The sequence below is a fragment of the Dipodomys merriami genome, unplaced genomic scaffold (assembly GCF_024711535.1).
Source record: "Dipodomys merriami isolate MVZ:Mamm:240054 unplaced genomic scaffold, mDipMer1.0.p SCAF_69, whole genome shotgun sequence".
Lineage (NCBI taxonomy): Eukaryota > Metazoa > Chordata > Mammalia > Rodentia > Heteromyidae > Dipodomys > Dipodomys merriami.
In genome coordinates this window covers 4,696,191-4,720,859 of record NW_027206279.1, presented here as the reverse complement: position 1 = coordinate 4,720,859, position 24,669 = coordinate 4,696,191, and the positions used below count along the sequence as shown (strand labels likewise).

Here is a 24,669-nt window from a genome sequence, read left to right as displayed (position 1 = left end):
TGTCCCTCAGCTCTTCAACTCAAGGCTAGCGCTCTACCACTTGAGCCACAGCGCCACCTCTGGCTTTTTTCTTTTTTCTTATATTGTGCTGAGGAATGGAACCCAGGGCCTCAGGCATGCAAGGCAAGGGCTCTACCACTGAGCCACCTTCCCAGTCCCAAAAAACAAATTTTTATGAGTGTTAAAACACACACCCACACCCACCAGAACACCTAACCTCTAAAACCTGCTTCTGGTTAAAGTCTTACTGACAAAACAATCTGTGAAGAGGCCTGTTAGCTTGGTTTTAGAGCCTCGGGAAGACATTTTATTTTACTATTATTCAGAAGTCAAAGTAGAGCCAGCTCTCCTCAGCTTTGGTTCTGGAGAAATTCTTACTTCTACTTATTTCACAATCTTTTGTGTAGTTGGTGCGCTATGTCAAAGGTAAATAATCCCAAGAAATTACAAAGAAGGAAGAAAACATCAATCAGGTCAAGTACTAACCTGTCTGTTTACACCATCAGAAAACCAGATACAATAGCTGCTTTCCCAGAAGGCAAGTGTTGACAGTCCAACAAGAAGCGGTGTGAGGCGCACCGCAGGGCCTTTCTCAGGCTGCGCAGTACTGAAGTTCATCGCAGAAATAAAGTGGTGACTCAGTCTTTGGCATCTCCTACTCCGTCAGCATTGATGGCAAACATAGCTTCAGCTTCAGGAAGACAGGGAGAGTCGTAGATTTTGCAGATTCTGGTTTCCCCTCTTCCTTTCCTCAGGTACAATCTAAGCCAAAGACAGACCGAGACAACGAGTTATTAAATAGTTCCATTCCTGGCAGCTAACTTTTTAGATATCCCTCACATGCTACAAGGATAATGGGATCTTTCTTGGTATACTTACGTGCATTTCTAATCTGGAAGAATCCATTTTAGCCCAGAAGCCCCTTAGTGGAATGCTCATATTCAAATTTTTTTTTTTTAAAGGATCAGGGATTTTGTTTCTTTTTGGCCAGTTCTGTGGCTTGAACTCAGGCCCTTGAGCTTCTTTTTTGCTAAGGCCAGCACTCTACCACCTGAGCCACAGCTCCAGCTGAGGGGGTAAACGTTTATGTGGCACTGAGGAATCGATCCCCAGGCTCCATGCATGCTTGGCAAGCACTCACTCTACCACTAAGCCAGATTCCCAGCCCAGGGATATTCTTTCCTATACAATTGTTCAGGAAGCTGGGATAAGTTGCATCACTATTTTTGTGCTGACACTGAAGGTTGAACTCCCAAGCTCTCAGTGTTTTTTGTCCATGTGTGGCTTCCACTTTCAGCTTTTTGGGGATAAAAATCTCAAGGATTTGTCTTCCTGTGCTGGCTTCAAACCAGAGAGCTGATCACAGCCTCCCAAGACCTAGGATTGATAGGTGCAAGCCACTAGCACCCAGCTTCACTTAACGCCTATTCCATATAATCAGAGCATGAGCAACTCAGGGAGAGTTCCTAAGTGCCCTGTTACACACAGCACCTTCAGCAGGACATAAATGGAACACTTTTCATCTACTGTGATCACCTCACCTGGTTGTTGATGCATGGGCAATGATGTTTCCTCCAATAGGTTTCTTGGGATCAGCAGCAAACATGGCTGCTCCATCCACTTGGGCTACTACCTGGTTGGTGATTACGACTGCTACACCAAACTGTTGAGGGAGAGAGACGGTCAGTTTCACAAACCTCAATGCTGTCACCACTTCACCCACAAAGAAAGTAACGACTGCTTCTCTTTTCCTCCTCCCTTGTCTAAACTCTCTAATGTCCATACCGCTTACCAAGACTTCTGGAATGTACAGCCATTGCAAACAGGTGATCTTTATCCCTCCCTGCAGCTTACCTCATCAGCAAGTCGCAGAAGCATCCTCAGAAACCTGGCCAAGTGCATCTGCCTGGCTGAGAGCTCTCCTCGACCTGAGTAGTCTGTTCTATACAGGGCGGTGGCACTGTCTACAATAAGCAATGCATACCTACAGAGAACAAGAATTCTCTGAGACCAGTTTCTTGCCAATAGTCTTATCAGATTCTGCTCCTTCCTCACTACCCTAAAATTTCATATAGTTTTACTTTAATGTAGATGTTTTATTCCTAGCAATTCAGGAGGCTGAGATCTGAAGATCACAGAAAAGTCCGAGAGTTTTATTTCCACTACCAAAAAATAAAAAATAAAAAATAAGAAAAAGCCAAAAGTGAAACTGTGGCTCGTAGTAGAGCACTAGTCTTGAGCAAAAAAGGTCAGGGACAGCACCCAGGCTCTGAGTTCAAGCCCCAGGACTGGCACTGAAAATAAATTCATACAGGAATGGGAGATGAGGCTCAAGTGGTACAGCACCAGCCGTGTGAAAGCAGAGCAACAATGGGAAAGAACCTCTGTGTTCAAGTAACAGTACTAACAACAACAAAACTCTACAGCATTCACAGGTGAGGCATTATTTTTGTTGGCAGAGCTGATGACAAGGTCTCAACAGGAAAGTGATCCAGCACTGTGCCCCATCTCCAGCCCAGCTTGTGTGTGCGCAGATGCACACGCTGGAGCCCCTGCTTCCACCACGATTGCCAACCCAAGATAAACAGTCTAGATGGAGCCAGGGCACCGGTAGCTCATGCCTGTAATCCTAGCTACTCAAGGAGGCTGACTTATCTCCAATAAACTACCCAGAAAAGCTGGAAGTGGCTCTGTAACTCAAGTGGTAGAGCACTAGCTTTGAGTAGAGACACTCAGGGACAGCACTCAGGTCCTGAATATGAGCCCCAGGACCGGCAAAAAAAACAAAACAAAACTTGATGGATTTGTTTACCTGGCCTGGATCCAAAAAAATGATCCTCAGATCTCAGCCTTCTAAGCAGTTAGAATTACAGGTACAGCCATTACAGCTTGATTCTGGCTTTTTTTTACCACTGACTTGCCCCAAATGACAGAACAAGGGTATCAAGATAAAAACTAAAACTTAGTACCCACCCCTTTCTTCTCCCTATTTTTCGTCAGTTGTGGGGCTTGAACTCAGGGCTGTCCCTGAGCACTTTTGCTCAAGGTTAGAGCCCTACCACTTTGAGTCACAGCTGCACTTACAGTTTTCTAGTTGTTAACTGGAGCTAAGAGTTTCACAGACTTTCCTGCCTGGGCTGGTGGTTAACTGTGATCCTCAGATCTCAGCCTCCTGAGCAGCTAGTCTAACAGGTGTGAGCCAGCCACCAGGCCCAACTTACCTCCCCTTGTGTCCTAATACCGAGCACAAACCCTAGCTTGGTCAGCTAGTATTCACTTGAACCATACCTCCAGCTCAATTTTTTGCTGGCTAACTGGAAATTGGACTCTTTCTGCTTATGCTAATTTCAAATGGCAGTCTTCCAGGTCTTAGCCTCCTGTGTAGTTATATTATCAAGTTTCAGGGAAAGGCCAGGTTGCTGGTGGCTCATGCCTATAATCCTAGCTGCTTAGGAGACCAAGATCTGAGGACGGTGGTTCAAAGCCAGATGGGGCAGGAAAGACAAAGACTCTCATCACTAAACTACCAAAACATCTGGGAATGGAGCGGTGGCTCAAAGTGGAAAAGCACTAACCATGAGCAAAAGAAGCTCAGAGATACTACCCAGACCCCCTGAGTTCAAGCCGCACAACCAACTCAAAAAAAAGATTCAGGGAAAGAACTCAATATATCAATACATTTTGTGACTTCTCGTAAGTACATACCTAGATTCCACCATCATGGCCGACGCTTGATAAAGGAGCTGTGTCTGGTGGTCTGTGTTGAACCCTCGGGCATATGCTACGTTATCCAGGACATCACTGCCAGAGAGACCATATCTAGAAGAGAACACACAAAGCTTGTGTCTGGGTGGGTACAAGGAAGCAGAGAGTAGCTGTAACTTCTATAGGAAGTTTAGGCAAAGGTGACAGGAACAACTACTTTTGAGTACCTCTCTCTACCTGACAATTCTAGGATAAATCTGATTTATGCTTTGCTGACTCGAACTAGAATGAAACCTAATTAGAAATGATATTCTAGAAAAGCCAAGGACAATTAGGAAAAGCAAAATAGGAACAAAACCTTTTATAGACTAGAATTCACTGTATGTATATATGTACATATGTACAGTACATGGATATCCTACTACATTTGCACTTTACTAGATCAGTTTGCAGCCACCCTGGGCAGGAAAGTCCCAGAGACTCTTACCAGTAGCTAGAAGTGAAGGTGTGGCTCAAGTAATACAGCACTAGCCTAAAAAAGCTAAGAGACAGCACAAAGGCCCCAAGTTCAAGTCCCAGTATACCTGAAATACTCACTATACTACTGTTTCCAGAAACTCTGAGATATTTAAATTTCATTCAGTAAAGAATATAAATGCTTGCTGTTATATAAAAGAACCAGGGTTGGGTGTTGGTGGCTCATGCCTGTAATCCTAGCTACTCAGGAGGCTGAGATCTGAGGATTGTGGTTCAAACCCCGGGCAAAAAGTCTGAGACTCTTGTCTTCAATAAACCACCAGAAAACCAGAAGTGGTGCTGTGGCTCAAGTGGTAGAGTGCTTGCCTCGAGTTGAAGAGCTGAGGGACAGCACCCAGGCTGAGTTCAAGCCCTAGGACCAACCAAAAATAAAAATATTAAAAAAAAAAAATCGGAGCCTAGGGGTAGTTGTGAGGTAGGGCACTTGGCTGGCAGATGCTCTAGCACGAAGTGTGTCTGCAGGCCTGGGTGATCATCTCTAGCTCACTGATTGAAGAGAGGAGATCTGCATTACCAAAATTAAGGGCAAAACAGTCCAGGCGTCACTATTAACAATGAGGCTACAGATTTCCCATAGACACCAGCAGGGACGTCACAGCTGCTCCACCCTTACTGAAGGTGAGATAATGGTCCCAACACTGTTCTTCACACTGGTGTTTCACATATTTGGCGGCTTTGGTGTTAGATGTGTGTATTTGCAATTTTCCTATGTGTTTGCTGGTACTAGGGCTACAACTCAGGTCTCTGCTTGTTTTTTTTGGTTCTTGGCTGACACTCTACTACTTGAGATTTTGCTAATCAGGATCTCAAGGATTTGTCTGCCAGGGCTGGCTTCAAATCTCCTCTCTCAGATCTCAAGTCTGCCGAGTAGCTGGGATTATACATTCTTTTATTAATTGATTTGTCTTTGAATGTAAAATGTTTTTCTAGATGGTAACAGTTAGATCTTGTTTTGTATCCAGTCTAGTAACTCAAGAGATTATTGATCAAAGGTGAGGTTAGGCCAGGTGGCTAGACCACATGCTGGTGTCTCTTCCCTATAATCCTCAGGAGCCTGAGATCTGAGAATTTAAGGTTCTTTAAACCAGCTTGGGGAAGCAGCGCTGTGGTTCAAAGTGGTGGAGCACTAGCCTTGAGTGAAAAAGCTCAGGACAGATCCCAGGCCCTGACTTCAAGCACAAGCACAAGCACCAGCACCAGCAGCACCAGCACCACCAGCAGCACCAGCACCAGCACCAGCAGCACCAGCACCACCACCACCACCACGAAAACCCAGCTTGGTCAGACAAATCTTTGATACTCCAGCTCATCAGCACTAAGCTGGAAGTGGAGAAGTGATAAAAGGCAAGCCATGAGCTCACAAGTACACCATGAGCAAGAGACCCTGAGTTCAAGCCCCAGCACTGGCACCATAAAGGTCTTCACTATAAAGAAATCACTCCGTAACTTTCTGATGTAGAATAATGCATGAGATTTTTACAGCCAAACCAATCTTAGGGATTACTACACTGACGGGTGAAGCAATCTCTCATCTAATTTAGTAACCTACCTCTCAGCCACTGCTAGCAGTCGTTCTGGCCTAAAGGTACCTTCCGTGTCAATATACATGGCCTTTCCTTCACCTCCACCACGGTCAATGGGAAGCTAGAGAAAAAGGAACAGTAGAAACAGTCACTTGTGACATAGTTGACCCAAGCCCTCATAATAAGGCCATAATTCCTCCATTCCCAGTAAAAAGAAAGCAAGTAACAATCAAACAAAAAGAGGCATTCAGTTAGAAATATACCTTAGTACCAGGCATGAAGCACAATGTATCTCATAGTACCTACAGCTGGCCTGGTCAAAGATGGACCACTTAGCAATCCCATCCAAAGATCAAGATAAAATTCAACAGAAAACCGATCAAGAATACAAATATGTAAAAGACCATTTATTTTAGGTTTAACCAAAAAGGTATGCTAATCTAATCATTAATTTTAGCCTGTCTATAAACTTCACTTTATTAAGCAAAGCATTCCTGAGTGCTCATAAAGAGATTTGCCAATGCCCCAAAAACATTTGTAGCAAATTTAGAGGAAAAACAACAACAAAAGGTTATTTCCTCCAAATAGTATATTAGATGTAAAAATGAAGAAAAGGAAAACATTATTTCTTCTTTCTTTCCTCAGTTCGTTGGGCTTGAACTCAGGGCATGGGCGCTATCCCTAAGCTTCTTTTGTTCAAGGCTAGCACTCTAGCTCCTGAGCCACAGCACCACTTCCAGCTTTTTCAGTTTATGTGTACTGAGGAATCAAGCCCAGGGCTTCATGCGTGCTAGGCAAGCACTCTACCACTGAGCCACATTCCCAGCCCTGAAAGGCTATACATTTCATATCGATCTTTTAGTTCACCTTCAAATTTTGAAGATTCTAAAGGATTTTTCTACTCTAGAAATCTACTTTGGAGCCATAATTCATTTTTACATTTTGTTGGGAGGGAAGGGGAGGGAAGGGGGAAGGGGGTCGGTCGTGAGCTTCAACTGTGGGCCTGGGCGCTGTTCTTCAGCTCTTCACTCTACCACTTGAGCCACAGTGCCACTACCAGTTTTCTGGTGGTTTAGTAGAGATAAGAGTTTGACTGACTTTCCTGCCTGGGCTGGCTTTGAACCACAACCCTCAGATCTCAGCCTCCTGAATAGCTTGGATTACAGGTATGAGCCACTAGGCACTATCTTTAGAGCCTGTTTTAAAAAAACAAAACACTAGGGCTAGGAAATTGGATCAGCAGTAGTGTGCTTGCCTCGCATGCATGAGGCCCTGGGTTGATTCCTCAGTACCACATAAGCAGAAAAAAGCCAAAAGTGGTGCTGTGGCTCAAGAGGTAGGGCGCTAGCCTGGAGCTGAAGAGTTGAGGGACAGCACCCAGGCCTAGAGTTCAAGCCCCACAACTGACAAAAAAAAAAAGGGAATGGAAAACTCTTCTTTACAACTCAGTATCCCTGAATTAATCTATTTTATATTGTTCATTTCCATCTAAAAAACATATGTGAGGCTGGGAAGGTGGCTCAGTGATAGAGTGCTTGCCTTGAATGCACGAGGTCCTGGATTTGATTCTTCAGTACCACATAAGAAGAAAAGCCGAAGTGGCACTGTGGCTCAAATGGTAGAGCGCTAGCCTTGAGCTGAAGAGCTGAGAGACAGCGCCCAGGCCCAGAGTTCAGGCCCCACGACTGGCAAAAAAAAATAAAATAAAAATGAAAAACGTATGTGTATGTGTGTATGGTTTCACTTCTGCAAACAGTTAAATTATGAGATTATTTTAAAATAATTTAAAATGAAAATAATTCATATAAAGCTCTCTTTCACTTGAGCCATAGCTCTACTTCACAGATGTCTCCCAAGTGCATTCCTCAGATCTCAGCCTCCTGAGTACAGGTGATGCACGGGTGTCCAGCTCAAAACTTAAACTTTTAACCAGGAATAGCAGTACAACACCTGCATTCCTAGCGCTCGGCAGAAGTTCAAGAGTTTACTACCGGTGTGGACTACATCGTGCAACATTGTCTCATTAAATGTGACCTTTAAAACAGAAATGCTTCCTTCCATGTTTTACAGGGATTCCTAGAGACTGTTTAGGATATAGCACATTATCCTCACTTCCATGACAATTTAGCACATCACAGTGGTGCTGTGAAGTTGTATAAATAGAATCCTAACCTGAGAATGTAGTAATCACATAATCCTCTTTAACAAGGCAAAATCTCAAATGAAGCTTTATATAGTAACATTCTCAGGTGCTGAAAACTAGATCGTTGGGGCTTTTTTTAAAGACTGGTAATTCATTCATAATAGAAAGGATTACATTCCACCAGTCTTAAGAGCTGGAACCAGAGATACAGAGAGAATATTAGATTTAAGTACTCTAAATATTACCTACTCTCCCTGTCCAGCTTTTCTCATTTATAATGAAACCTCACTCACTGTGCATTAGACCTCTAATAAGTTATAATGCTGTAAGTTATAACTCTAAGTAAGTTATATAATGTTGAACATACACAATTAGGTTTCAAAAATGAGTAGCTAATGCTTGTTCAAAGTACTAGAATTATTTTATACGAAGTTTTAAAACCACATGCTTTTTGGGCGTGCAGGCGGAAGATTGAATTAGAAGCCAGTCTGGGGCTGGGAAGGTGGCTCAGTGGTAGAGCTCTTGCCTTGTATGCATGAGGCCCTGGGTTCAATCCTCAGCACCACATAAGCAGAAAAAGCTGGAAGTGGCGCTGTGGCTCAAGTGGTAGAGCAATAGCCTTGAGCTGAAGAGCTGAGGGACAGAGCCCAGGCCCAGAGTTCAGGCCCCACGACCAGCCAAAACAAAAACAAAAACAAACAAACAAAAAAGAAGCCAGCCTGGGTTACACAGGAAGTCTGTCAGGTTTTTTGTTTTTGTCAGTCTTGGGGCGTGAACTCAGAGCCACAGCACCACTTCCAGCCTTTTCTATTTTTTTTTTTGGTTGGTCGTGGGGCTTGAACTCTGGGCCTGGGCGCTATCCCTCAGCTCTTCAGCTCAAGGCGAGCGCTCTACCACTTGAGCTACAGCGCCACTTCCGGTTTTCTGGTGGTTTATTGGAGATAGGAGTCTCACAGTCTTTCCTGCCCGGGCTGGCTTTGAACCGCGATCCTCAGATCTCAGCCTCCTGAGTAGCTAGGATTACAGGCGTGAGCCACCAGCGCCCGGCTCCAGCCTTTTCTATTTATGTGGTACTGAAGAATCAAACCCCGGACCTCATGCATGCTAGGCAAGCATTCAACCACTAAGCCACATTCCCAACCCTCAGGTTTTTTTAAAACTAGACTTAAGAGCCAAACTTTAAACAAGACACACATGGTCTCTGGCACAAAATTGAATGGTTTTCTGCTCATTTTTGTATCTTTATAGTGGTTTGAGGCAAGGTTTACAGCACAGGCTAGCCTCTCCCCACGGACCTCCTGCTTTCCTCTTGAGTGCTGGCATTAGAAGTATGCATTGCTATGTCTGTCCTGGGGCTTGAACTCAGGGCCTGGGTACTGTCTCTGAATTTCTTTTGCCTAAGGTTAACACCTAGGCCCTGAGTTCAAGGCGCAGAACTGGCGTAAAAGTCATGCTTTTTGACATATCTTCTTTTACCTATTAATATAGGAATACATTAATATTGCAAAAACAATTAGGGACCAGGCACTAGTGGCTCACACCTGCAATTCTAGCTACGCAGGAGGCTGAGATCTAAGGATCACAGTTCAAAGCCAGCTCAGGCAAGAAAAGTCTGTCTCTTACCTCCAATTAACCACCAGAAAATGAGAAATAGCACTATAGCTCAAAGTGTTAGAGCACTAGGCTTGAGCAAAAGAGCTCAAGGACAGCGCCCGGCCCTAAGCCCCATGACTGACACTGACATACTGACGCACTGACACACACACACACTCACACAAGGGGATAAAGTACAATTTAAGAAGATATTATGAAGCCGGGCGCTGGTGGCTCACGCCTGTAATCCTAGCTACTCAGGAGGCTGAGATCTGAGGATCGCGGTTCAAAGCCAGCCTGGGCAGGAGAGACCGTGAGACTCCTATCTCCAATAAACCACCAGAAAACCGGAAGTGGCGCTGTAGCTGAAGTAGTAGAGCGCTCGCCTTGAGCTGAAGAGCTGAGGGACAGCGCCCAGGCCCAGAGTTCAAGCCCCATGACCGACAAAAAAAAAAAAAAAAAAAAAAAAAAAAAAAAAAAAAAAAGAAGATATTATGAAAAATGGTCCTTGTCTTATAAGGAAAAAACACAAAAGCAAAAATTTGTATTTGTCATCAAACTATCATACTGAAAAAGTTGGCTTCATTTCAGTGTATCCTTAGGTACTTTTTTTTTTAGCACTGACTTTATTAGTGTTATAGAGGTGATGTACAGGGGGATTAGAATTACATGGTAATAAGTACATTTCCTTTCGTACAGTATCTTCTGTTTATTTTCTTACAGTCCTTTGGTGCCTTTGTGGTAAGAGAATTTGCTTAGCATGAGTGAAGCCCTGCTAGATGAAAACAATGCCCCTTCAAAAAAACAAACAAACATACACATACACTTTAGAAGAAAAATTTGTTCCAGTACTGGAGCTTGAACCAGACCTTGCGCTTTCATTGACTTTGTTGCTAAAGCCTAGTGCTCTACCACTCAAGCCATACCTCCATTTTTGGCTTTTTGCTGAAGATAACAAACCTCAGGGACTTTCCTCCCCAGGCTGGCTTCAAATTGCAACTCTCGTAGCCTCCTGGGCAGCTAGGATTACAAGTATGGGCCAAGAGCCCTTTGCCCAAAATATTTCAACAAAAAGTTGCAGGTTCCAGGTCAGCTGAGGACTGGCCACTGACAATGTCAGGGTCCACTCAGAAAAAGGAGAGTGCCCTGCAGAGCCCTGGTAGAAACTGCCAAGCAGGGAAGCATTCGTGGGTTTTGTCTTCTGCATCTTTTCTCACTTTTCCGGAGGTTTCTCTCTTCTGTGTGATTTAGCCCCACGTCCCTCCACACTGTTACATCAGCCTGTCAAAGCTGACAGTGTCAGCACCTCAGGAAGCTGGAGCATGAACATGATCTTAGGCCAAGAGCGTAAGTTCAACCTGGGCAACGTAGATCCCTTATGAAACCATGAAAGACCAATGCTAGATGGTGTAAGGATATGGCACAGTAGAGAAGGCATGATGGGAAATATAGTGAGACCCCAGGTTCAATCCTTAGCACCACAGATGCATACACAAATTCAACAATCACTCCTAGGCATTTTTCAGAGTTCTAAAACCATTTTTTAGAGATGTTCACCCCCACTCTATCATATCTAAATTTGAAGTTCAGCCAGGCAGTGGTGGATCACATCTGTAATTCTAGCCACTCAGCAGGCTGAAATGGGAAGACCTCAAGTGTCAAGCCAGCCTGGGTTACACAGACTCTCTCAAAAGCAAAAAACTAAAAACAAAACAGGACTATTTTGAGTATTTACTGAATGCCAAGTACTGACTTACCCTCTAGTAATACAGCAGAAAACAAGCTCAAAGTCTTATGAAGGTTCTAAGACCATGGGCTTTGATTTGATTTCTGTATGTTACTTATATATACTTTCTATATTTTTATCAAGCAGCTACATAACCAGAGTGTCTATTTCCTAGTCCATGAACAGTGGTATAAGTAAAAGATGAAGAATTGGACAGGCCCAGAGAAGGCATGTTTCCTAACTATATTGGAATCTGTAGAGAGGAGGCAGGAGAGAGTAAGACCACCACACAGGTACAGAAAAGAAAGGGACATTTCCCCATTGTAATTCGAGATAAGATGGGCATAAATGCAGATGGATTTATGGATTTGATGTGAAGAGTGAAGTATGAAAAGGAATATAAAATCTGAAGTCAGAAGACAAATATGAGACGTTTGTCTCAATAGGAAAGTCTACCTAGAGGGAAAAACGTAATGAGAAGGTGCTGAAGGCTAATTTAGAGACTGTCATTGAATTTATGGGAATAAATTCAGTCTGGAAATCTAGCTCATTGGTAGAGTATTTCCCTAGCATGCTTGAGGTCCTGGTTTAGTCCTCGGCCTTGAAAATGTGTTACCAATCAGTTTCCCAGCAAGGTTTTTCTTAAATATGACCAGGGTCTTATCTTCTTAGTATAGGCACTAAGGAGACAAGGTTCATCTAAGGCTGACATCTCTTCAAGTGAGTATCTGAGTGATTTCTAACCTTTAACAGTGAAGCATGTAAGAGGGTGAACCAACGAGGCAAGTCAGGTGAAGTAAGAGAAGGCCTAGGAATATAAGTATTAGAATCTATGTTATAACTAGCTATAGGAGTCTCAGGAGGGAGAAAGTGCCTTGAATGTCATCCTAACAGGTGCTTGTGAACAACAGGACCCATCTACCCCTGCTCCAGCTTCTGGCTCACCTGACAGGTGACTGCCAGCGTGTGACAGATCTGGGTCTTCCCAGTTCGGAACTCTCCAAACATCTCTGTGATAGATCCAGTCTCAATTCCACCTAAAAACAAAATAAGCACTTTTTAGTACAACGTATTGAGAAACTATAAAATAACAGCAATGTTCTTGAGACTATCAGAAAGACATTTTGAGGGGCTGAGAATGTAACTTAGTGGTAGAGTGGTTGCCTAGCATGCATGAAGCCCTGGGTTCGATTCTTCAGTACCACATACACAGAAAAGGCCAGAAGTGGCGCAGTTGCCCAGATGGTAGAGTGCTAGCCTTGAGCAAAAGCAGCTCAGGGACAATGCTCAGGCCCTGAGAAGTTCAAGCCCCAGGACTCGCCAAAAAAAAATTATTTTGAAATAATGATTTAGAGAACGTTACCAAGAAACAAAGAAATGTACCAGAGATTCAGTGCTAGTCACCAGCTTACACAATGTTCAGATTGTCTTTCTACAATATGTGTGTTAGTACTACTATCAGAAAATTGGCAAGAGAGGGCTGTGCATGTGGCTCAGAGATAGGGGTAGGTAGCCAAAAACAAATTTTAAGCTGGGTGTGTTGTTCACACCTGTAAGTCAAGTATCTGAGAAGCAGAGGCAGGAAGAGTAAGAAGTCAAGGCCAACTGAGGCTAGGCTCAAAAAAAAAAAAAAAAAAAAAAAAAAAAAAAAAAAAAAAAAAAAGCAGGTTGTGCAGCAGTGGCTTAAATCTGTAATCTACTAAAGAAGCTGGAGTCTGAGAAATGCCTTCCCAAACCAGCCTGGTCAGCAAAGTCTGAGACTCTTTAACTCCAATTAAGCACCAAAAAGCCAAAAGTGGAGCTGTAGTTCTAACCTTGAGCAAAAAGAGCTTAGGGACTGCACCCTAGGGCCTGCACATCCCCCGCCCCAACACACAACAGAATCCAAAGCTGGGCACTGGTGGCTCACGCCTGCAATCTTAGCTACTCAGGAGGCTGAGATCTGAGGACTGGGGTCAAAGTCAGCAAAGGCAGAAAGTCTGTGAGACCCAAGAAAACAGGAAGTGGTGCTGCTGTTCAAAGTGATAGATCACTAGCCTTGAGAAAAAAGAACTCAAGAGACAATGCCTAGGTCCTGAGTTCAAGCCCCACAACTGACCCCCCCCCCCCGCAAAAAAAACCCACAAAAACAAACCAGAAAGGACAAATGGTTAAATAACTAGGAAAGCACCTATCATAAATTAATACTTCCAAAGATAGAAAGTCTTGGACTCTTTTGTACTATACAATGAACAGTGTTCAAAGATGGAAAGACCTAGGGTTGAGTGCAGGAGCCCTGAGTTTATTCACCAGAAACACACACACAAGTTTATTCACCAGAAACACACACACACACACACACACACACACACACACACACACACACACACACACACACACACACACACACACACACACACACACACACACACACACACACACACACGAGACACTGTCAACCTTGCAGTATAGGAGGCTATACTCAACATCAAGTCCCTTTATTCACCAGAAACACACACACAAGTTTATTCACCAGAAACACACACACACACACACACACACACACACACACACACACACACACACACACACACACACACACACACACACACACACGAGACACTGTCAACCTTGCAGTATAGGAGGCTATACTCAACATCAAGTCCCTGTAGTAGTCTTCCTACATCAAGGCTCACACTGCCCTTACTTTAACTGTAACCACACGGAACTCCTACACAAACATTGTTTGTTCTATGCCTGCACGCTTGGCTAACTAGAGTTTATAACATAGGATAGGGACTACTATACCTTGAAGTAGTTTGTCAAGCTCTTTGGAGCCAGTAGTAATCTGGATGATCTCAGACCGCCTCTGGTGGAATTCAGTTGCAGTGGTAAAACCCATCGGAACTAATTTAGCTGCCTCAGCCTAGGGGAAAAAAGTCAACTGAACAAGTTCTCAGAAGAAATACTAATGACTAATAGACTTATGAAATATTCAACACTCTCAGCCATAAAGGAAGTATAAATCTATACCACCCTTGTCAGAATGGCAGCCATTAAAAACAGCAACCAAAACAAATGATGAGGGCTGGGAAGGTGGCTCAGTGGTAGAGGGCTTACCTTGCATGCCTGAGGCCCTGGGTTCAATTCCTCAGCACCACACAAGCAAAAAGAAAAAAGCTGGAAGTGGCGCTGTGGCTCAAGTGGTAGAGCACTAGCCTTGAGCTGAAGAGCTGAGGGATAGCGCCCAGGCCCAGAGTTCAGGCCCCACGACCAGACCCAAAAAAACAAAAAACAAAACACAAATGATGACAAGGGTGTGGGGGAAAGAGGATTCTCTTCTACCTGTTGGTGTTGCATTAGTAATCTAGACAACCCATATTGAAATCAGTACAGCAGGTCCTTAAAAGACTAAAATTAGACCTTCCCTATGACCCACTTAAACCAGGATTGAGCATATATCCCAAGCAGACTGAATGAATACACAAAAAAGACACCTGCATATCCATGTTCATTGCAGCACCATTCATAACAGCCAAGTGATGGCATTAAGCCATCATTAAAAAATGAATGGATAAAGACTTAGTACATATATACTATATACATATTTACTATGGACTTTTACTCAGATACAAAAATTAAAGCTTATTATTGAAGGAAAATAGATGTAATTAAGATCTTAACTGAGTGACAAGCCAAACTCAAACCATGAGGCATCATGCTTTCACGCATGTGGAAGCTAGAACTAAAAAACATACTTGTGGCCTGGGAATGTGGCTTAGGGTAAAGTGCTTGTCTAGCATGCCTGAAGCCCTGGGTTCAATTCCTCAATACCATATACACAGAAAAAGCCAGAAGTGGTGCTGAGGCTCAAGTGGTAGAGGGCTAGCCTTGAGCAAAAGAAGCTCAGAGACAGTGCCCAGGCCCTGAATTCAAACCCCAGGACTGGCAAAAAAAAAAAAAAAAAAGATTTTCAAAATGATTTCTCTTTAAAATTTCTTATCACAATAATTTAATTCAGAATCAATTAAGATCAAATTTTAAATTCATAAGTCAAATCATATTCATGCAACTAAAATTAAATATATATCCAGGTTCTGTGGACTCATGCTTGCAATCCTAGCTAATTCAGGAAACTAAGATCTGAGGATCATGGTTCAAAGCCAGCCTTGGTGGGAAAATTCAAGACACTATCTTTAAATAACCAGCAAAAACTAGAACTAAAAATGTGGCTCAAAAAAAAGGGCTTCTGCTGTGAGTGGCACACGCAGGGCAACTTGATTGCTCTGCGTGCAGAATCGACATCAAGAGATTTCGGAGGCATAATCTTTTGAATTTTTTGGTACCTGGGCAGCTAGTGATCGTTGGGCCCGGCGGGAGGGGAGAGGGGCCGGAATGTGGCTTAGTGATACAGTGCTTGCCTAGCATGCATGAAGCCTTGGATTTGATTCCTGAGCACCACAGAAATAGAAAAGCCAGAAGTGGCACTGTGGCTCAAGTGGTAGAGTGCTAGCCTTGAGCAAAAGCAGCTCAGGGACAGTACCCAGGCTGAGTTCAAACCCCAGGACTGGCAAAAAAAAAAAAAAAAAAAAAAGTGAGGATGACAGGAAAATGAAGAATAAAATAACTACCTTCCAACCTTTTGTATGATTCCCATTAATTCTCCTAGGTCACCAAGTGGTACTCACCAGAATCTTATCAGCTTTGGCCTCACTAATCCCCTTAATATTTATGAGCTCCTTCTTAGGCGCATAGGCCACAGCCTCCACGGTGTGGAAGCCAGCTTCTTCCAATTTCTTCACATCATTGGCATTTATGCCACATTGCTAGAAGAAAAGAAAATCACATATAAATGTATCTTATCTGACACAGATACTATGTGGTCTATTTCAGAGGTATTTAGAGAATTATGCCCTAAAGCTCTAAGAAGTGTGCTCACATGAGGCATTAGCAAATGATTAGCGTTTTCATTATTGAAAACAGAAGGTAAGCAAGGTGCTGGTGGCTCACGCCTGTAATCCTACTCAGGAAGCTGAGATATGAGGACTGAGGTTCAAAGCCAGCCCAGGCAGGAAAGGCCATGAGACTCTCATCTCCAATAAAGCACCAGAAAACTGAAGTGGTGCTGTGGCTCAAGTGGTAGAGCACTAGCCTTGAGCTGAAGAGCGGAGGGACAGCACTCAGGCCCAGAGCCCAAGACCCACGACTGACAAAAACTAAAATAAGATTTAAAAGCGAAACTAGGTATTTTTTGTTTTTTGTGTCAGTCCTGAGGCCTGAACTCAGTCCCCTGGTGCTGTCCTTGGACTTGCCTCCTGAGTAGCTAGGATTACAGGTGTGAGAAATGGGCACCTGGCAAAAACCAGTAGTTTTAACCTAATGTTATACCATGCATGTGAAAATGGACTCTTATTAGGAATTCAAGGGTGGCACTCTACCACCTGAGCCACAGCTGCATTTCCAGCTTTTTGCTGGTTATTTGGAGGTAAAGAGTCTTGAGGAGTTTCCTTCCCAAGGCTGGCTTTATAATCCCCAGATTTTAGTTCTGTGTACCTAAGATTATAGATGAGAGCCACTAGCACCTGGCTCACTTTTTTGATGGTGTATCACAATACCCTTTGATACTACTACTGTAGCTACTGTAAACCAGTGTTTTATCCAACCCTCTCTACATCAAGCACAAAGAAAATGTTATTTTACACTATGCTGGCACAGAAGGCTGCTCTGGAGCTAAGAAAAGCAAAATTTTGGTACATAAATACCTCCTTCCCTCTTCTCCCCTTTTAGAATGAAGACTAGATGGCTCTTGCTTTAACAAGGATTTGGTGGTACCTGCCTGTAATCCCAACTACTGGGGATGCTGAGGAAAGAGGGTCAAAACTTTGAGCAGAAAAAGCCATGAAATTCTCATCTTCAATTAACTTGCAAAAAATGCCAGAAATTGTTGGGCACCAGTATCTCACGCCAGTAATCCTAGCTACTTAGGAGTCTGAGATCTGAGAATTGTAGTTTGAAGTCAGCCCAGGCAGGAAAGTCCACAAGAGTCTTATCGCCAATTAATCACAGAAAAAGCTGGAAGTATACTGTAGCTCAAGAAGTAGATTGCTAGCCTTGAGCAAAAGGAACTTACAGACAGTGGCCTAGGCCCAGAGTTAAAGGCCCAGGACTGGCCAAAAAAAAAAGCCAGAAGTGGAGTGTGGCTCAAGTGGTAGAGTGCCAGCCTTGAGTTTAAGCCCCAATATCAACACTCATACCAAAAAGGAGTGCGAGAGAGCTAGCTAAACACAGCAATAATCCTACACCTTTTGCATAGGAGCCGTGATAACGTCCTTAAACCAAAATTTGAGTTTTAGTAAATCTATAGTTTATGTAAAGTTAATAGTCTTTATAATTGAAAAATTAGCAACTAAGGACATACCTCCAACCGTGAAATAGGCTGTGGTCCAAAGCTTTCTTCATCAACTGAAGCATCTGCATTTGCTTCCAGCTGCATCTGCATAGCCATTACTGAAAAATACAGAGATGCTGTGGGGTAATTACAGAGCAGCAAACACCTCTGCAACCAAGCTCTGAAAAATTGTTAACTGCCCACCTGATGTGAGAGTTTCCCATCAACCATTCTACTAACCATGGAAAATTATAAAACAGAATTAGGATGGGGCTGTGGCAAAAGCAGAGCATCTGCGTAGGTGAAGCGATATGTTCTAACCCAAGCACTGGAAAAAATAAAGTCTATATTGAAAGTTACAAATTTCTTTCCTCATCATTAATTAGTTCCCAGAATACAGTTGAACAGCTATTAAATTAGAACCAGCAGATTAAGTGTAAATAAGCAACCTAGACACACATTCAAGTATTTAGGACAATGTTGATATGTTATTTGCAAAATACCTTATCATTTGTAAAGGAAATGCACATCTCAGATTTGGGTACTGGTGGCAGGGGTTTGGAGTGAAGAACCTGGGAACAAATTCCCAAGAGAGTACAGTGCATCATAAATTTTTGGTGTCACCACTGGCCTACCCCCAGTAGGAAAAAGCAAACTTCTAACCAGCTTTCCTTTAGATTACCTATTTGGAAAGCTAGCTAATTGTATCTCTTAAGAACAGACCATTCTGCATCTTAGAATACTTAATGGGACTAGTTATGTTCTCTGTTCTGCTTTATATTCCTCTAGGGTAGAGACCTTGATTCCTTTTTCTTTTTAAATTACGATTCCTATTGTTATTAAGTGGTTGTACAAAGGGATTACAATTCCGTATGTCAGATTCTCAGTCAGTGTCACCTCTTCCTTCTCTCCCATTTCCCCCCTTCCACTCCTACCTTCAAGTTACATAGCTCATTTTAACATGACGTACATGTAATACAATGACTGCATTGCTCACCCTCCCTCCATTCCAGTCTCCTCCCGTTGCTCACTCCCCAGAACATGTTCCTACTTCCTCATGTTTACTTTGATGAACAGTTTTTTAGTTGTTCAGGAGTTACTTTTCAGATTCTTCTCCTAAGTGTTCCCTCCTTAACTCTGTGTGTGAATGCACTGAGCCCTATGTATGTTATCCTCATAGCTGTATTTTAGATCTAGCTTCAATATGAGAGAAAATGTGTCATTTGTCTCTCTGAGCCTGGCTTACATAGCATGATTTGTTCTAGGTCCATCCATTTCCCTGCAAAAGACATATTATTCTTTCTAGTGGATGAGGATAATTCCATTGTGAATATATACCATATTTTCTCAATCCACTCATCTGTTTTAGGATGGCTGGGCTGTTTCTGTAACTTGGTATTATGAATATTACAGCAATGAATATGGATATGCAAGTGTCTTTAATGTATAACTTGTAATGCTCTGGGTAGATGCCCAGAATGGTATCACTGGATCAGAGGGTAGTTCTATGTTCAGTTTGAGTGCTTTTTTCTCTTTTTTTTTTTTTTTTTTTTGCCAGTTGTGGGGCCTGAACTCTGGGTGCTGTCCCTCAGCTCTTCAGCTCAAGGCTAGCGCTCTACCACTTGAACCACAGCGCCACTTCCGGCTTTTTCTGCATATGTGATGCTGAGTAATCGAACCCAGGGCCTCGTGCATGCAAGGCAAGCCCTCTACCACTGAGCCACCTTCCCAGCCCTGTTCAGTTTATTTGAGGACTCTCCAAACAGCCTTCCAGAGTGGTTGTAAATTTACATTTCCACTAGAAGTGTAACAGGACTCCTTTTCCCAAACATAATAAAGGCTATATATAACAGTCTCACAGCTATTATCATACTAAATGGTGAAAACCTCAAAACCAAAACCAATTCCTCTAAAATAAGGGAGACAAGAATGTCTATACTCTCCACTCTTTTTCAATATTATTCTGGAATTCATAGCCAGAACAATAAGGCAAGAAAAAGACATAAAAAGGATTCAAAGTTGGGCCCCAGTGGCTCATACTTGTATTCCTAACCACTCACTCAGAAGGCTGAGATCTGAAGATCACGGTTTGAAGCCAGCTGGGGCAGGAAAGCCTGTGTGACTCTGATCACAAAAATGCCAGAAATGGGAAGTGATGCTGTGGCTCACGTAGTAAAGCGCTAGCCTTAAGCTGAAGAGCTAAGAGACAGCGCCCAGAGTTCAAGCCCCACAATCGACCCCCCCCCCCAAAAAAAAAGCCAGAAATTGAGCTGTGACACAAGTGGTAGAGTGCTAGCCTTAAGCAAAAGAAGCTCAGGGACAGTGTCCAGGCCCTGAGTTCAAGCCCCAACACCAGCACAAAAGAAAAAGAAAAACCACCTCAAACTATCCCTATTTGCAACTGACAGCAAAAGACATAAAGGACATAATTACTAAACTAAAAAAGATATCCTGAGCCAGACACCAGTGGCTCATGCCTGTAATCCTAGTCAGCAGGTTGAGATCTGAGTATTACAGTTCAAAGCCAGCATACAGAAAAGTCCTTGAGACTCTTACTTCCAATTAATCATCAAAAAGCCAAAAGTAGAGCTGTGAATCTTTTGGTAGACTACCAGCCTTGAGCAAAAAAGCTCAGGGACAATACTCAGGGCCATTAGGTCAAGCCCTAGGAAGGAGACACAAACCACAGACAGACACACAAAAGACTTCCTACAGAGTGGGAGATCTTTACCAGCTATGTTCATCTAACAAGGTTCTAATATCCAGAATATACAAGGAGCTCAAGAAATTAAATCTCCCCCAAATCAATAACCCAACTTAAATAGGCAAAGGAGCTAAAGAGAGACTCCTCAGAAGAAAGGCCAATAAGCACAAAAAGAAATGCTCGATGTTCCTGGTCATAAAGGAAATGCAAATCTAAAAAGCTTGGCCAACATTGAGAATGGGAACAACAAATATCAGAGACATAAAAGAGAAAAAGGAATGCTATTACTAGCACTGCTGGTGAGAATGTAATCTAGCATAACCATTTTGGAAGGGGGTTTCCCTTTGGGCTGGGAATGTGGTTCAGTGGTAGAGCGCTTGCCTAGCATGCACGAAGCCCTGGGTTTGATTCCTCAGTACCACATAAACAAAAAAAGCTAAGTGGTGCTGTGGCTCAAGTAGTAGGTAGAGTGCTAGTTTTGAGTAAAAGAAGCTCATGGACAGGGCCCAGGCCCTAAGTTCAAAGCCGCAGGACTGGCCAAAAAGAAAAAAAAAAGGACAAATTCTTCCTTGGGAGAGTCCCTTGACTCAATTCTAAGGACCCAAAAGCAAAAATACCTATAACTTCTAGTTTGTCTATGTATTGTATTTGTTTTAACATGATTTCCATAGTCCCTCTAAAGGTCTTAAAAAAGGGCAATAAATGGTATAAACTCATGACTAACAGGTCTATCTAGAATGCTATAAATTAATATACTTGATTGCAGGTGGGTTTTTTTTTTTTTGCGGGGGGTCCAGTCATGGGGCCTGAACTCTGTCCCTCAGCTCTTCAGCTCAAGGCTAGTGCTCTACCACTTGAGCCACAGCTCCACTTCCGGCTTTTTTCTTTTTGCTTATGTGGTGCTGAGGAATCGAACCCAGGGCCTCATGCATGCAAGGCAAGCGCTCTACCACTGAACCACCTTCCCAGCCCTGCAGGTGTTATTTTTGTGCATTGACCCCATCAGGCAATGGGCAAAGACCTCATTTACTCCTGGAATTCCAGTAAAGCAATTAAGTTATTGTGGATGATTTTCATTTTTGAGCTCAATTTTAATGCATGTTTTACAGGTCCAAAATAAAGCTTACAGTTGTGTGCCAATGTCTAATGCTAAACAGGAGACTAAGATCTGAGTATGTGGTTTGAAGCCAGCTGGGCCAAGAAAGTGTGTGAGACTCTTCAATTAATGACAGAAAAAGCCAGAAGTGAAGGTGTGGCTCAAGTGGCAGAGCACTAGCTAGCCTTGAACAAAAAAGCTCAGAGATAGCACACAGGTTCACAGCTCAAGCTCCAAAACCAGTGCAAAAAAAAAAAAACAAAACCTATCTAAAGGTTTTTCTAAGGTCAAGGTTAATGCATTTGCACTCAGCTCTCTGTGACTATGGAAATAACTGCTTGTGTGCTACTGAGCTTGTCAATCTTAGAATACTGAACAGTATCTAAGTCACAGTTCATTTAAGTGTCTGGATTGTATGTCACTCTTTGAAATAGTCGCCTTGGACTGGGAATGTGGCCTAGTGGTAGAGTGCTTGCCTAGCATGCATGAACCCCTGGGTTTGATTCCTCAGTACCACATAAACAGAAAAAAACATAAGTGGTGCTGTGACTCTAGTGGTGGAGTGCTAGCCTTGAGCAAAAAATAAGCGCAAAGACAGTGCCCAAGCCCTGAGTTCAAGTGGCAGGACTGGCCAAAAAAAAAAAAAAAAAAGAAATAGTTGCCTTGTAAATGAGTATGTAAAAATGTAATTTTTAATGTTAATTGTTGCTACATATCTGTTCCAAGCATATAAGTCTTCTGGGATACATAACGAAGGAAGACAATATGCCAAGCAAATACCCTCTCAACTAATATTATACCAAGCAAACTTATGTGCCTGTGCTCCTAATGGTAATGAGAAAAGCTTAATAGTACTAACAATGCTGCCAATTTTAATATCCTACATGCCACATGCACTATAAATACCTGATTGTAATCAGAGTAAGTCTCCAGCTTTGAGTAGAGGCTCCTCTCCACAGATTTTTCTCCCCAATAAACCTGTGGTAGTGTTGAATCTTCTATTTTCTATGCCTTTTTGAACTTAACACACACTACAGAAGAAAATATGTTAGCCAAGGAAGACTTTTTTTAGGGGGGTGGGGAGTGCGGGAGGGGGAGGTGATGTCAGTCTCATGGGGCTTGAACTCAGGGCTGGGCACTCTCGGAGCTTTTTTGGTCAAGGCTAGCACCCAACCACTTTGAGCCACAGTTCCACTTCTGGCTTTCAAGTGGTTAATTGGAGACAAAGAGTCTCCAGCTGGCTTAGAACCAGCTAAGATCCTCAGACTTCAGCCTCCTAGGTACCTAGGATTACAGGTGTGAGCCACCGGCATCCTGGAAGACTTTTAAGAGTAAGTTTTCAGCCACATGGCCTTTCCTGCTCCAGATGGCTTAGAACCAGCTAAAATCCTCAGACTTCAGCCTCCTAGGTACCTAGGATTACAGGTGTGAGCCACCGGCACTCTGGAAGACTTTTAAGAGTAAGTTTTCAGTTTTCAGCCACTGGCAGCTGGCCTGACTATTTTTGATTCTGGAGATGGAATTCAGGCCCTTGAATATGTTAAGCAGTTGCTCAAACCCTAGATCAAGTTAAATTCAAAAGTCCCCCCCCCCCAAAAAAAACACAAACAATTAAAAGGCTGGAGTTATAGCTCAGCTATGGAACACCTGGCCTCATAAGCACAAAGCCTTGAGTTCAAATCCCAGTACCAAATTTTAAAAAGTCAGTATTACAAGCATGAAAAGTCATATCACAACCAAAAAATAGGTGAGATTTTGTTGTTGTTGTTGGTCATGGGGCTTGAACTCTGGGCCTGGGTGCTGTCCCTCAGCTCTTCAGCTCAAGGCTAGCGCTCTACCACTTGAGCCAATACTCCACTTAAGGTTTTCTGAGTGGCTTATTGGAGAATCTCTCAGCCTTTCATTGCCCAGGCTGGCTTTGAACTATGATCCTCAGATCTCAGCCAGGATCCTGAAGTAGGTAAGATTACTAGGGCGAGCCACTACTCCCAAAAGTTAAGAGTTTTTAACAGGTACTTCGGGAGAGAAGATATCATATGGCCAACAAAAGCACGACCTTATCAACAACTCCGAAAATTTAAGCCCTCTAGAACAGTTAAAATTAAAAAGAAAAACAAAGTCATGGCAGGTATGAGCAACAAACTACTCCACAGCTCCGCTGGAATGAAACCCCAAACAAGCAGCACCTGGTAGGATTTCGAATTCAAGGCCAGTTTGGACTACATAGGGACACCGTCACAAGACAAGCATTAGGAAAACAAACAAAAACCAACAAGAGGCAAAGTTGGTTGCTGCTGTTAGAATTCCATAGTGACTTTACCATTGGGAAAGGAGAAAAGATTAGCCAACGGGGGCTCCTGGGGTGCTGACAACATTGCATTTCTTTCCTGCGTGGAGAGCACACAGACACACGTCTTTTAAAGGTAATTTTCGGAGCCCTTACACTTGTAATGATGCACGTCACACTCCACACATTTATTGGGAGTAAGGCTGCGGGGCCAGGCCAGCCTGCTCCTCCCAATCCCCCCGCCTCCGCCAACTGGGGTTACACGCTTGGGCCGCACGACTGACCCCCTTCAGAACTGTCTCCCCCGATAATTGGCACCGGGCAAGCAACACCAGCTTCCCCCGGGGCCGGCGCCGCCGGAGCGGGGCCGCGGCCTCACCGCGCGCACGGGGCCCGCCCGCGTCTCCGCTTCCCCGCCGGCCGAGGTCGGCAGGGTGGGGTCGCCTTCCGGGCGCCCACAACGAACTCCGGGGGGGCCGTTAGGGGCGGTTGGGTGTGGGCGGGCCCCTCGCTGCCCCGCCGCCTCCGGGGTTCTCGGCTGGAGCAGGGGGGGGACCCTGCCTGAGGGCCTCGGCGCGGCCCGGGCCGACGCGGGGACGGGCGGCGAGCGCGGACGCCGCCCGCGCCACTCACCTGGGCCTGCAGCGCGCCCGGCTCCGCGCGCCCCGTCTGCGGTCCCCGGCTTGAGCCCGCTCCGCCGGCCCCGCGCGCCCCGCTCCTAACGACGCCGTCCGCAACTCCAGCTCGGCTCCGGCGCCGCCTTCCCGCCTCGGCGCGCGACTTTCGGAAATCCCGCCAAACTCCACGGCCCTTCGCGCCTGCGCCCCCGTGACGTCACCACGCCCTGCCCGGGCACGCCTTCTCGCCACTTCCGCCTCGCTCGCCGGCCCGACGGTGAGCCCGAGGAATTGGAGCCTACCTGGGATCGCGAGGGACGTTCCTCCTCTCCCACTGAGATGCCTTCTCCTCAGGAAAAACAGGCCGAGGA

The 24,669-nt window shown here is 44.1% G+C and overlaps 1 protein-coding gene and 1 non-coding gene across 8 annotated transcripts; one reads left to right on the top strand and one right to left on the bottom strand.

Annotated features, from left to right (window-relative positions):
* Positions 1-280: 280 nt before the first annotated feature.
* Rad51 (RAD51 recombinase) lies at positions 281-24,669 on the bottom strand. 7 transcript variants are annotated; one of them, XM_070005812.1, is made up of 11 exons: positions 23,966-24,015; positions 22,301-22,425; positions 17,625-17,713; positions 15,895-16,032; positions 14,015-14,132; positions 12,173-12,264; positions 5,792-5,886; positions 3,706-3,819; positions 1,855-1,984; positions 1,542-1,663; positions 281-762 (listed from the first exon to the last, which is right to left on the bottom strand). In XM_070005812.1, exons 3-11 carry the CDS (start codon positions 17,709-17,711, stop codon positions 639-641), a joined length of 1,020 nt encoding a protein of 339 aa, XP_069861913.1. In that variant the 5' UTR covers positions 17,712-17,713; positions 22,301-22,425; positions 23,966-24,015; the 3' UTR covers positions 281-638. The 7 variants fall into 7 exon arrangements, with proteins under 7 accessions (XP_069861913.1, XP_069861912.1, XP_069861918.1 ...); XM_070005811.1 differs by lacking the exon at positions 23,966-24,015 and adding an exon at positions 23,838-23,945; XM_070005817.1 differs by lacking the exons at positions 22,301-22,425; positions 23,966-24,015 and adding an exon at positions 24,601-24,669.
* Positions 15,445-15,582, top strand: LOC138816311 (U11 spliceosomal RNA). Its single transcript, XR_011368613.1, has one exon. It is a non-coding gene; the product is annotated as a U11 spliceosomal RNA (small nuclear RNA).